The sequence below is a fragment of the Columba livia genome, chromosome 15 (genome assembly GCF_036013475.1).
Source record: "Columba livia isolate bColLiv1 breed racing homer chromosome 15, bColLiv1.pat.W.v2, whole genome shotgun sequence".
Classification (NCBI taxonomy): Eukaryota; Metazoa; Chordata; class Aves; order Columbiformes; family Columbidae; genus Columba; species Columba livia.
Genome location: NC_088616.1, coordinates 13,855,453 through 13,868,022, shown reverse-complemented (window position 1 = coordinate 13,868,022; position 12,570 = coordinate 13,855,453). Strand labels below are relative to the sequence as shown.

General features: G+C 48.5%; 1 protein-coding gene across 8 annotated transcripts in view; it reads right to left on the bottom strand.

The window, feature by feature from the left end:
• The window catches only part of RNF216 (ring finger protein 216), an 80,087-nt gene that overhangs the window by 5,590 nt on the left and 61,927 nt on the right, over positions 1–12,570 (bottom strand). For all 8 annotated transcript variants that reach the window (XM_065031399.1, XM_065031402.1, XM_065031394.1 and 5 more), the window contains 3 exons: positions 11,007–11,104; positions 8,333–8,555; positions 378–447 (listed from right to left, as the gene is read on the bottom strand). In XM_065031399.1, coding sequence (XP_064887471.1) covers positions 378–447; positions 8,333–8,555; positions 11,007–11,104 — 391 coding nt within the window. The remainder of the gene's footprint in view (positions 1–377; positions 448–8,332; positions 8,556–11,006; positions 11,105–12,570) is intronic.

Below are 12,570 nucleotides of genomic sequence, written 5' to 3'. Positions count from 1 at the left end.
CCTTGTATACCCACGCACCCCTCACCACAGAGCTCAGGCTGCTCTGCTTTGCCAGGCGGAGGAGACAGGGCTGTGCATCCACGACACCCAAGGGAGAGCTGGACACAAGCCCGGTGTCTCCCCACGGTCCCAGCTGGGCCTGCGGGCAACACCATGTTAAAGCTACAACAGCTCCCAGCAGGAACAGGGTGATAGCTGTTCCTGGAGCAACATTTGGGTGACGCTTGGCACAGCACAGCAACGTATGGAGAAGCCCGCAAACAGCCAGGCCATGGGAAGAATCCAGGGAAAATCCAGAAGATGTCACAGCTGGGAAGGCTCTGCTCTCCTGTCATCCTCAGGCTGATCTCAAAGCCCAGGTACAGACTGCCACTTACCTCCATTTTTCTTCCTTTGCTCCTCTTCACCCTCTTTCTGAATCTCCTGGATTATCTTCGAATCGTCTTCCTGGAAATCACAGCGAGAGTCAGTGGGCTAATTCCTGCTGCAGCAACCTTCTGTTCTCAGTGCTGCTTGTCTTTTCAGCACATTTACATGGGGAAAAAAAGGGCAAATTTGGGTGAATTGTCCTCATTTCGGGTTGCCCTATGTTTAGTTAAGAGCAAGGCTGTGATGGGGGATTGAAGCACATGTAACCTGCACAGAGCCAAGCCTGCCCTACAGAGTACAACTAAGAGGCTTAGATCAGCTTTCCAGGGAGATCAGCACTAAAATTCATTGTCTTGATGGAAACCAGAGAGCTGCAACCCAGCTCAAGAGTTGCTGGAGAGCTGTTAATCTTTTAAATGGCAATAGTCCATTAAATATTTACATTATGCTAGCACTTCTGGAGTTTTTGGCCCAACAGCTGGCATTAACATGACTTAAATCCTGGCTCTAGTAGTTAAACGGTGCCGTGACGAGGCCATTTAGATCCTATCTGTAACTCTGAGGAGGGCATAAATTGCGATACGTTTCTTTAATGTCTATCTAGAGGTTATAGCAAGAATATTCAGACCTGCTGCTCAACAAGAACAAGCCCGAAATGGAAAGCATCCTTCTGCCTCTCATCATCCTCTGTTTTCTCAACCCAAGTAGCAGCAGTGAGACCAAACAACGCAGTGAAGCTGCAGGTATCTGGTGTTGACTCCAGCTTTTATTAGAGCAAGGGAGCATGATGGACAAAGTCCTTGAGGAAGACTATGCAGGTCCTGAGCCAGGAGAGGCTCGTCTGGAGAGATGGTTGTGGGCACCAACAGTCTGTAAGGTCCAGGGAGCTCTCAGGCTTTACACAAGGCCACAAAACCATAGAATCTGCCACGAAACCGAAGAATCACCTCGATCCATACATCAGCATCGACTGTCCACTCCCAAGAGCAGCTGTGAAAAATGAGTTTCTTCACCACACCACAGTGCGCAACAGCTACTGGGGTAATAAAGATCACACCAAACAACTCAAGAGACAACTAACTCCCTTTCAGTCCAGGCGGCAGATGTTCCTGCTGGCCATATGTGCAGGGATGGCAAGAGGTCCTCCGGTCTCTGCAGAGCTGCATCTGCTGCTGCTTCCTGCCCGTTGGGATGAAACGCTACCTGACACTTCCAGCAAACAAACGGAGAAGAGCTAAGCCTCCTGGACAGTGTTTGTACTCTGGGTGTTAGTTATGAGGGAAAAAGGCCAAGAACAGGAGCTGCTGGGTGACACAAAGCACCTGGCACCAGCCGCTCGGGGTCTACCTGCACAGAAGGAGCATTTGGTTTGCTTCAGCAGTTCATCTGCAAGTGCAAGCAGTGGGGCAGGAAGGGAACCCCAAGCCCCAAGATGCACAAGACTCCGCTTCATTTTATTTATCCTAATTTCAGTAGTCAAAACCCATACATTTCCTCCTGAACACTCTTAGAGTGGGCAGCTTCCACGGACTGTTAATTACAGCCTATCATCATAAAAACTCCTGAAGAATGGCTCTTCTGAGCCTGTACAGAACTTCAGATTACCCCCCAAGTATCAGATTGCGATGTTCCCGGCTGGAGAACAATCTGGTCACGCTCCACAACGGCACCCAAACATCCTCTGCTCCTTTGCTGCCCAGGCTGAGCTCTCAAAGGGTGGCCCCAAACCTTCAAGGCTTCCATTTTTTTCTTCTCGGCATGTTTTTGGCAATGCTGTTGTAAATGGAGATAGCCACCCTCTCCCATTTTATTGCCCCTTCCTGGAAAAGATGCACCCAAAGGTTTTATTTTAGTTACACAACAAGAAATTATTTTAAGCTCCACTGAACAAGATCACCAGATCTCCTTCACTCACACAAAGGCATAAATTTCAACTTAAATCCTAGAAACTTGCAGAGGTCTGTTCTAACTTCAAAAATAAAGCTTTTATTTAAGCTAGGTCTGTGATTAACCCTCTGAAGCTGAGCTTTCCACCATCCCGCCACTACAAGTGATGCTGCAGCTCCTGCAAACCCATTGTTGCTTTTGCTCGGTCCTGCAAAAGTGCAGGGAATCGGCCACATGGACAACACGGCTTTGCAGGATCCTCCCCGCAGCGAGGGCTGCTCAACCCCCCCGGTTTAAACTGCAGCTGACCCTGGGCTAATGATGGATGGACGAGGCCATCTGCCCCGGGCAGGCGCAGCCAGGGAGATGCTGCCCTCGATCCTGCACAACACCAGGAACAGCAAATCCCATCTGCCACGTCTCCAAATCGACGCCCGGATCGCAAGGACAACAGCGACCACATCACCTCAAATACGGAGATCTCTACTCAACCCCATCCCCTTGCGGTCTTCAAGACCTGCAGCGCACCCTGGGTGCGAAAACAACTGCCAAGAACAGACCCGGATCAGCATTTCGAGGTCCCGACGAGTTCTACAACTGCAAATCAGAGCAGAGGGATAACAAACTGCATCTCCAAGACCAGAAGTTATCAGCTTCATTGTTTCCCTGCTGATAAAAGTATATTCTCACATTGGAAGGTTAAGAAGTATTTATAACTAATCCCACATACCAAGCCTTGGCTTCGATTCTTTTTCTTTGCATCGGTGTTTCTGAAAAACTGTTGTCCATTAATATAGAAAGAACAGAAACACCCAGCACAATATGCACCTTCCTGCTTCAGGAGCTGACATTAAATTTGGCAAGTGATGAATACGCAGCACAGTTCAATACCTGCAGTATTTAGCAAAGATCCACATTGCAGACGGAACAAAAAAACATATGTGCACAGCAAGTTAATTTTAGGACATTCGCGAAGGAAAGCTGATGCCACAAGTTCTGCCAATTACATCCTGCACAGGCCAGAATTAAGAGAAGACGTCTCAGCGCTGCAAATATTCGCCATGTACAACAGCGATTTTTGCAAACACCTCTCATTCTGAGAGGCAAAGGCTGGTTTTTGATTCCACAGTAACTGGAGATGACAGACTCATCCAGGGGTAAAGAATCCGCACCAAAAATGAAGTTTTCATTACCACGCTTACGGCCGACTGTTGTGGTAAGAAACCATCTCACGTCACGTGGGGTGGAGGCTGCAGCACAATTTCAAAAGCCTCTTGTGTCCGTTTCCCTGAGCGGGTTCAAGTCCCTTAATAAAGGATTAGATTATAATTTTAATAGCCTGCTCACAGGCTGCGTGGATTGAAGGGATTTATCTTGTCAAGTTAACAGTCATCTTCCTGTCAGCTGCCTTGCCTATGGCAAGAAAAAGAAAGAAGAGGAAAAAAAAAAAGAAGAAAAAAGAAGAAAAGCGACCCCTCGGACCCTGGGGGGGTCCCAGCACTGGCCTGCCCACATGATTTTTGAGCAACGAGGTAATTTTTCTCCTCCTGAGAGAGCAAATGCAGAGCAATGCTGTAATGTGGCCCTTCCCCATGCTCCATCGCATCACAGGAGAAGGGAGGTGGCCGAGAGAAAAACGCAAAGGATCTACGAGATGTCATTCACCCTTCTTATCTGCAAGTGCTGCAGAAAGCAAAGGCTGTTATTAACAGCAGCTGTGTTTATGTGGCAAAACAGGACCCGGCTTTGCCCCAAACCCAACGGCAGGATGGTCTTTGCAGGGACCATCCCCAGTCCCTTTGCCAAAAATCGTGCCTGTCCCTGGCTGGTCTGAGAGCCTGTCCCCGCGATCCCACACCTGCGAAAGGATTTCGGGATGGCGGAGGCTTTTCTTTTCAGCCCCTTTCTCCCATTGAACACAGGGAATGTGGTGAACGCAGAGCCGATGGCAGCAGAAAAGCTGGCTTGGTCCGGGGCTGGATTAACTCAAAGCTGGGCTGGGGGGACTAAGCCGGGCACCTTTTCATGGCAGGGAGGTTTCAACAATGCTGGTACAGAGACTCCACGTCCACGCAGGGCCCTGCACACACACAGAAAGAGCCGCCGGAGGAACAAACAACCCATTGGGAAGAAGAAAAATACAGCAGGAAAAGGAGATAAAAGCTCCGCCAGTCACACACAGACAACCTCCCCTCAAATAAAACCTCCTCTGCCCAGAACAAAAGTGCCACCGACAAAAGCTTTTGAAAGCTCTGTTTTTATCTACGGCGCTTCTCGTTATCTTTAATTATTAAGTGTCACGGCTGAAAGAGGGAAAACAAGAGACCTGGTAACTATTTTTGGTCTTTTAGAAAGTGGCTTCGCCACCGCTGCCTCCCCCTTCCTGCCTTTTTACTGCTTTCTTTTTCCACGTATGTGCGTTCGCAGCCGTTACCAATAAACTTGAAATGATTGGTTTTTTTTCACGACGGAGGCTTCCAGAGGACTAAGGGGTTTTGTTTCAAATCATTCCCAGATCAGCTGCGGAGAGGCTGAGCAAGAACAGGCTCCGGCTGTCTCGGCCGTGTTCCTCCATGCAGCAGGAAGCAGGGGATAAAAGCGGGCTGTGTTCTAACTGGTCTAACTGGAACGGGGCATCCGCAGGGCTGCAGGAAAAAAGGGGGGCCAGGATAGGGACAAAGAACACGCTGGTGTTTGAGAAACGCGGAGTTACTTTAGCAACAGGCATTCCATATTGATGGCTTTCCATGAATACCGCGGATTAACCGTATGCTTATGATTAAGGCACTTTATAGCGCATTAAAAAAAAATAAAACAACACCCTAAATTTAATGGTGCTTCCCTCCCTCCAAATCCTAAAGGCAGTGCTGTGCGCTTCATGCGTTTCCTCAATGCATTTGAAGTTTTACACAGTCTTCGCTCAACATCTTCTGTTCATAACGCTAGAAGGAGGGATGATTGCTGACACCTTCTAATGATTAGTCTTCTGCTTTGAACTTTAACAATGGGCATTTGGGAGCGTTTTAAGAGTTTACTGAAAACATCTTAAACTCTAAAGCCAAAAAAAAGCCGCTATGTAATATCATTGATAGTCCAAAGATGAGTATTAAATTAAAAATAATACATATGAGAGCAGAAGCTGGTTTAGCAAAACAGTCCAAACGAATTAGATTGCATCACGGGATTTGTACAAAACACACACACCAGCCTCAGGTTTGCTACAGATATGTAGAAAATCAGGGAAAACGCAGCCCCGCCGAGCCGCAGAGCCTGTTGTTTGCAGATTCAACTCCCACTGCTCCGTCCTGAGCTTTGTCTCTGGCAATATTGCATCAGCCCCTCCTGCAGCCGGCGAGACCCCAGCGAGCCCAGCCAGGGCTGGCATGGGCTGCACGACAGGCGCACGAGGAGTTTTGGCCAAGCAGCTTATGGACAAGAGCTCCTGGCCCGTGTTCGGAGCCTTCGGGCAGCGATCGGCTCGAGAAGAAACGCGGCGATGAAGCGATGTCTGCTGAAACGCGGGGAGCTGCTGACTGCAGCCCGGCTGCAGCGCCTCTGAGCCAGCAAACACTGCACGAGTGCTTTTAAATTAGGCTCGAGCCTGATTACAGCATAGGGACAAGATTTTAACTGACCTTTCATTGTGGGAATTTTTGAAGCGTCTGCTTTACCCTCTTCAAGATCATTTGAGACAAAGACTAACAGATGCAGCAGTTCCTGGAGGACTGTCTTTAATTTGTTTTTAACCCAAGCTAACGAACAGGTTTAGTTGTACTTTCTCAAGAACCATTTCATACTCAGAAAACGTTAAACATTTGAAAAAGAACAAATGTTCCATATTTTAAAGAAAGCTGAATTTTTCTGTAAATAACAGGGAACTGAACCAGACCCTTCAATAGGTGTAAAATTATCCAGGTTGGACAGAAAGCTGAAACACAAATGGACAAACCCAAGGTACCGCTCTGCTGTGAAGATGGTTCTAAGTTAAGGGTGTACATGAACAGATCAGAAATCAGAACAAAAGCAGCCTGTCACCCCCTGGAAGCCAGGCTTTGATGTCACACATGTGCCCTCCCCATTTTGCAGCAGAGCCTAATCCAGGGAGAGGAGCTGCAGGTCCTAAGTAATGGGTTAATAATGCTACAGGCGATGGGACTACTCGGTCTTGTCTTCTCTGTGCTTGCACACACAGAGAACATGGCTGCAAACACCGGCAAACCCACAACAGATATTCTCTCCCTATGTGTACAGCATCAGCTGTCTACTGGCTTCAACAGAATAGAAAAAATGGAGCCAAAAGAGAAAACAGAAATGAAGAAAGGCACAAGAAGATGCCAATGCAGCTGCTGGCAGAGATGGGACGGGGTAATCCCTTGGACGGACATTGTCCCTAATAAAGGACAAGACACTACTGACAAAGTGGCCTTTTGCTTTTTCACATCCTCACGTCAAGATTCTGCTGCCCCTCTTCACACCTACATTAACTCCTGTTTACGTGTCCCATACGGGCGCACAGATCACCCGGATGGGACAGGGTTAGTGTCACTAAGCCCTTTACCACGGGGGACAATCCACACACGTATCCATCATTTCACCCTTAGAAGCCAGCAGTTGAGTTTCAGGTTATTCTTTGCACCGCAGCAAGGACAGTCACCCAGCTTCACCTCCCCAGCCCACCAGCGCTCCGTCATCCAAAAAATAAAGAGAAAAAAAGAGCAGGCAGTGCCAGCTCTCTGCTGACGGTGGGAAATTTTTCTTTGCCACAACATTGGTTAATTAGAGAGCTGGAAAGGGCCCGGTGACAGTGGCCTCTTTGTGCTGCTTATTTATTTATTTATTTTAAAGTACAGCACGAGCTTTTTTTGAGAGGCCTCATGTTTTCTCTGGCTCTGAACAAATGCCATCGACCAGCACAATCAGCAGCCTGACGGGGACAAAGGACGCCAGCGCACCCCGAATCGCATCCCGGTGGAAAACGGGGAGGAGTGGGACAGGAATCCCTGGAGCACATAACCAGGTGTCGGAAAGGCTACGGGGCGCCTGGAAGCTGTCTGTGTTTAGTTTAACACCACACGTTGAAAGCGTAAGGCAGAGAATTAAGGCAGGGAAGCAGAGGATGAAGTTTACCCTGGCTGGGACCCTGTGGGAGATCCCCATGGGCATGCAGGTAGGAGGGAGAGATTTAGAGCGGCTTTTCCTCGGTCTGTGCAAGCGCAGGACTGTGCGCATCCCTGCAGAGAGCGGCTGGCAGCAGCCTCTGGCAAACTGCAGCAGCCCGAGACAAAGAAGCGTCGGGACAAACAAAGCTGAGACAAGCTCTGGGAAGGCAAATCCACATTCACATTGCTCCACTGATGGCTGAGACCAGGGAATTCAACTCCTCCTCCTACCTACACTCCTGGATTTCTGACAGTGGACACCTCTATTTACAGAGACGCTGCGCTAAGTTTTCCCATGCTTGTCACAGCTACGAGCTGTATTAAGTTACTACAGCTTCCCTTGCAGCTCAGTCCAGGCTTCAGTTCTCCCTTTGCAGCTGTTGACAACAGCTGTGAGAACGGACCCAACCGTAACTTCGGGCCATTCGGTTTCCAGGCAGTTTTCTCCATCTCTGCAAAGGGACTCGTGGGGTGAGCAGATAAACCAGGAACCAAAAAGATGTGACCCCCCTTTCCTCCAGACACAAAGCCGTACCAAACTGCAGCTCAGCTGCAAAACTAGGAACGAGTCCCAGTAATCCCAGTGCTGGCAACCGCGCCTGGTGCCAGCACACGCTCCCCACCAGCTCCTTCCACAGCCCCGCTCCCCAGAACAACGCTCAGAGCACTTCCAGCCAAAGCCCTCGTCTAACAGGAGCTCTTTTTCCCCTAAAGCAACACCCGTTCCTTCCAAGTTGCGGTCAGATGTGACTCTGTGCTGATGTTGGCTTCCAGTGTGGTTTTTTAGCTGCCTTGGGAAAGGGAAAAAGTTGTGCTGTCTAAAAACAGCCGTTTTCCTCTGGTATTTCAACATGCTGGCATGGGACAGTAATTGAAATCAGGGTGCAAATCATTCACAAAAGTCCTTCGTTACTTACTGTGGGGTCTGTCCAGAGCGAGCACTTTGCACAGTCCTGGCAGGGAGCCCCGGGCGAGCGGGGGTGTTGGCAGAAGTGGTCGTACCCGTTAATGGCAGCGCGGCAGAGGTAGCACATCTGAGCACCGCAACGACACGACATGCGGTTGCACCCCTCCGATTTAATGAGGCCAGTCCCACACTTGTGGCATTTTCTAATCCGGGCGGCTGTCATTTTCTCTTCTCTGCAACGCAAGGGGAGCAAGAAGAATTAGAGAAGGGATGTTAGCAGTCACCAGCCTGCGATAAAATTACTGTTAAGCTATCCCAGTGATGCTTTAACCCCCACCTTTCCCCAGCGCCTCTCTCCCCCTCCTCTTTCCTCCTCCGCCATCCCCACGATCCACCACTGTTCCAAGGAGGTCTGGGCTCAGCTCCACTTGGAGCCAACCCATGACAACTCAAGAACAAATTAAGTGAAAGAAAGTCAATCACTGGCTGCACGCTGCAGACTCGATCCCAGTTTCCATGCGAGCCAAAATGCTGCAGCGCCAGGCTCTGGCTTGGGAGGAATTTAAGCCATAAAGTCGAAGGGCCAAAGGGCACGTGGATGCTTGACTTGGTTGTGAAGAAATACGGCCTGGGAGATAAAGTTCAGGAAGAGCAAACTCTTGGCTGTCATTTGCTAGCTAGTTTTACGTTTGCCTTTTGCTCCAGCTACAAACTTGCCACGACCATACGTTATTTTTTTCCAACTCGAGCTGCTACGTTCCAGATTTGAGGTTTTTTGTTAAATTTAAATCAGTAACTGAAAAATAATCATATCTTTCCCCACAGAGACTGGGCTTTCCCCCTTCTCTTGAGATTCCCTGCATACATTTTTCCAGAGGTTACTGCTTTAGGTTCAAGAGATGGGTTTTACTCTAATGCAGCACAAACGGGAGCCCAGGACAAAGCACAGTCCCTGTCCCCAAGAGACACCCTGGCAGCGACAGGCGCTCAGCTCACAGCGATACTATTTTGGCACAGAAATGGAATAAAGCCTCAGTCATTTAATTAAAAGACTTAAGAATATAAGTTGTCATCCTAAGGGCCAATTTTGTGACCACTGGAGATCACGTTACAATTTAATTCACAACCTATAAGTGAAATTTGATGACAGAAGAGTAAAGAGACTGTGTTTTCATGGAGGGAAGCACAGTTCTCTGGTTGGGCTGACCTGACAGCAGGGAATGCTCTTCCAGGCATCTCCACCCAGCTACTTCAGCGGACTTGCAAAGTCAACATATGTTTGGGAGAGGACAGGGAGGTATTTTTGAGGAGGATCATAGCAGCGAACCAAGCTACAGCACAGCCCCACAAAGCAGGGGAGGTTGGGAGGGAGGTGGGAATTTCAGCTGCCGTGCAGCCACCCCAACTCTTGCAGTCACACCTGGTACAACCTGCACCCAGGCACTTGGAGCTATTCTAATAATAGAGATGAAAAAACAACCCCAAACAACTCGAGACTGATTGTCCTCCGAGCTGCAGCTGCTCTTCCCTCCACTACTCAACAGGATGCTGCCGATGCAGAGGTTTTTTTTGGAAACTTTGAGCAAGGCAGGAAGTTTGCCCTGAACTCCAGCTGTGCTTCCCTTTCCTTACGCAAGGCCTTCAAAAGGAAGTTTTTATTGTATCGGGCAGTGAGACTCATCTATTCACAGCAACGTTCCTGCTAAATGTTTGGAAACTGTTGGGTTTTTTTTTCCTTATTAGGGACATGACAACTCATTCCTCCTCCCTCTCACCCGTCTTTCTTACAGCAAAAGGAGTGGCAGAGAAAGAGTCACATCAAATTGTAAAGACTGTGTTTCAAACTAGGGTCTGTGGGATGAGCAAGCAGCGGCCTTCAAGCCTCCCAGCGGCGCAGCTTTCCAGCCTCTGCTTGTGCCAGATGGGCTCTAAATCTAAGGGGAATGGGTTGGGCAACATGGGCAAGCCCCATTTCACTGCACCGGACATGTGGCTCCATGGCTGAACCTTCATTTCCCAAAGGAAGAGGATTTTGTAGTTTACTGTAGCAATAAGAGAGATCAAACTTTAAAACACTTTAGGGAAAAAATCTCAGTATTTACACCTGCGTATTTCAAAATGTGCCTCCATTCTGTAACAATTCCTACAAACTGGTTAGAAACAGAGACAAGCTTCTGTAAGAACACACACCCCCTTCCGTGAAGCCAGAAAGGAGCAGCTGAGCAAAATGCGCTGTCACCAGTCTAGATTTTCCAAGGGTAATAAACAACATAATGTGACTCAATCCACTACTCGGGCTCTATGTGACACCTCCCTTGTTCCCCCAAAGCACCGATGGGGGTTTCTCACCTCTGGGAAGGACCAGGTGCCAGCCTGCGAGACACTGGGGCAGCCAGAGGAACAGGCTGGGCTGGTGACAATTCTCCCACGTTCTCCAATTTCCAGCTGGATCTGCTGCCAAGTATCTTTCACAGATAGAAATCCCATCCTGGGAGTCTTCTGACCCCTCAGCTTTGACATCCCTATGACCTCCCTGCCGGAAGGTAGTGACACCCAGCAGAACTTCAGGGCCTTCAGAAGAACAGAAGGTTTCTCATGCCCTCCATGTCAGCATACTGCTCTGTGTGCTGCTGTCACGAGTTCCTCCACCTCCCCATTTTTGCTTGGTTGTGGAGTTTACTTACATGGATGTCCTGTATTTGATGTCGTCCTTCTCAGCCAGCTCCTCACAGGTGAGGTTCATGTGCTCCTTCCACAGCCCCTGGCACTTCCGACATGTCTCCTGAGAAGGAGATAACGAGCGTTAAAGAGAAAGAGGACCCAGCACGCCACTAACAGCATCAGGAATTGGAAAACTTCCCCATCTCTTCCCCCACCACGCTGCAGGTTCTTAGGATGGGGCTGGCAGTACAGCGTGGAGGTCAGCAGGTCTGTCCTCCGCTGGAGACGAGAATAAGACCCTCAAACAATGGGAGCCAAGGGTTTTTCCAAAAAAAACAGATACAAAATGAATCTGTAAATGCTAGTTCACCTAAAACTCATGGAACAGACACCAGTTCTCTGGTTACTACCCCAAAGAAACTATCAAGGTGAAAACATGGTGCTAAAGGACTTCCAAGTTCATCTGTGTTCTGACCAATATCCCTCACACCTTCATACAAAAGGTTTCTGGGTAACAGGCGCTGGAAACCTCGCAGCTGCATCAAAACCTCTGCTTCACCGTGCGTACAGCAAATCCATATTATGCTTTGTAAAACCTCACAAAATAAAGTAAGAGTAGTTTATGCAAGTAAACAGATTAAAAAGGCAGGATGTGGACAAATGTCCATAAACCAGAGGCAGAATATGAACAAATATTCATGAATTTAAACAGAATAGCTGAACTAAGCTTAGAGCAAGTTGAACTCTCCTGGTCTTGTAAACTCTTCAGCAAATAGGCTCTAATCTGGGACTGGGAAAGCTGCGTGGTGCGACTGGCAAGGGAACTTGGACTCACAGTGGGGATGGAGCTGCATTTTTTGGCTGGCTAGCCAAAGAAAACATAATTTTGTTTTGGGTCAAACAAGAGATTTTTCCTTTAATTTGAGGAAGATCAAAAAACATCCAAATCAAACTTGGAAAAAGCACAGGTTTCACGGTCCAACTGTTTCATCTTCAGGATGGCTGGGGCTCAGGCTTTTAAATCCAACTTCCCCCTGGCAGAAAAACCCACATGGCTGTGAAGAATCCTCTTCCCCTCCACACCAAAAAAGGTCCCAAAAGAGCTTTGCCCAGCTCTGGTGGCACTATCAAAGAAAGACGACAACTGCAGGGACAGATATTTTTTCAATTGCATTACCTTCATTTTACTTTCATGAAGAAATCGGACTTTTCTATCAGACACAATAGAAGTAACTGCTTAAAGACACACGTAGGCAGCAAGATGCTTTTGATCACGAATCAGACAAACAGGATGAAGAGCAAAGCTTCCAAGGAAGCCACCCCAGGAGAGGGTGCAAGATGTTAACTTGTTTGTATTGGTGCTTGCTGGGAGATGCGTAACAGCGTGCTTTCATCTGGAGAATTAGAGGCTCCTCATCCTGGCTGGTGAGCCGGACAGCAGGTAAAGCGCTGTAGTAAGAGGAAAGCCAAGTGTGTGACCATGTCCCAAAGCTCATCAGAGGATTTTGCGATCGCTCACCTTACAAATGCACCCTTTGGCAGGCAGGCACTAGTTTTAGGGGGCAGTAAGTGCCTCGGTTCTATTGA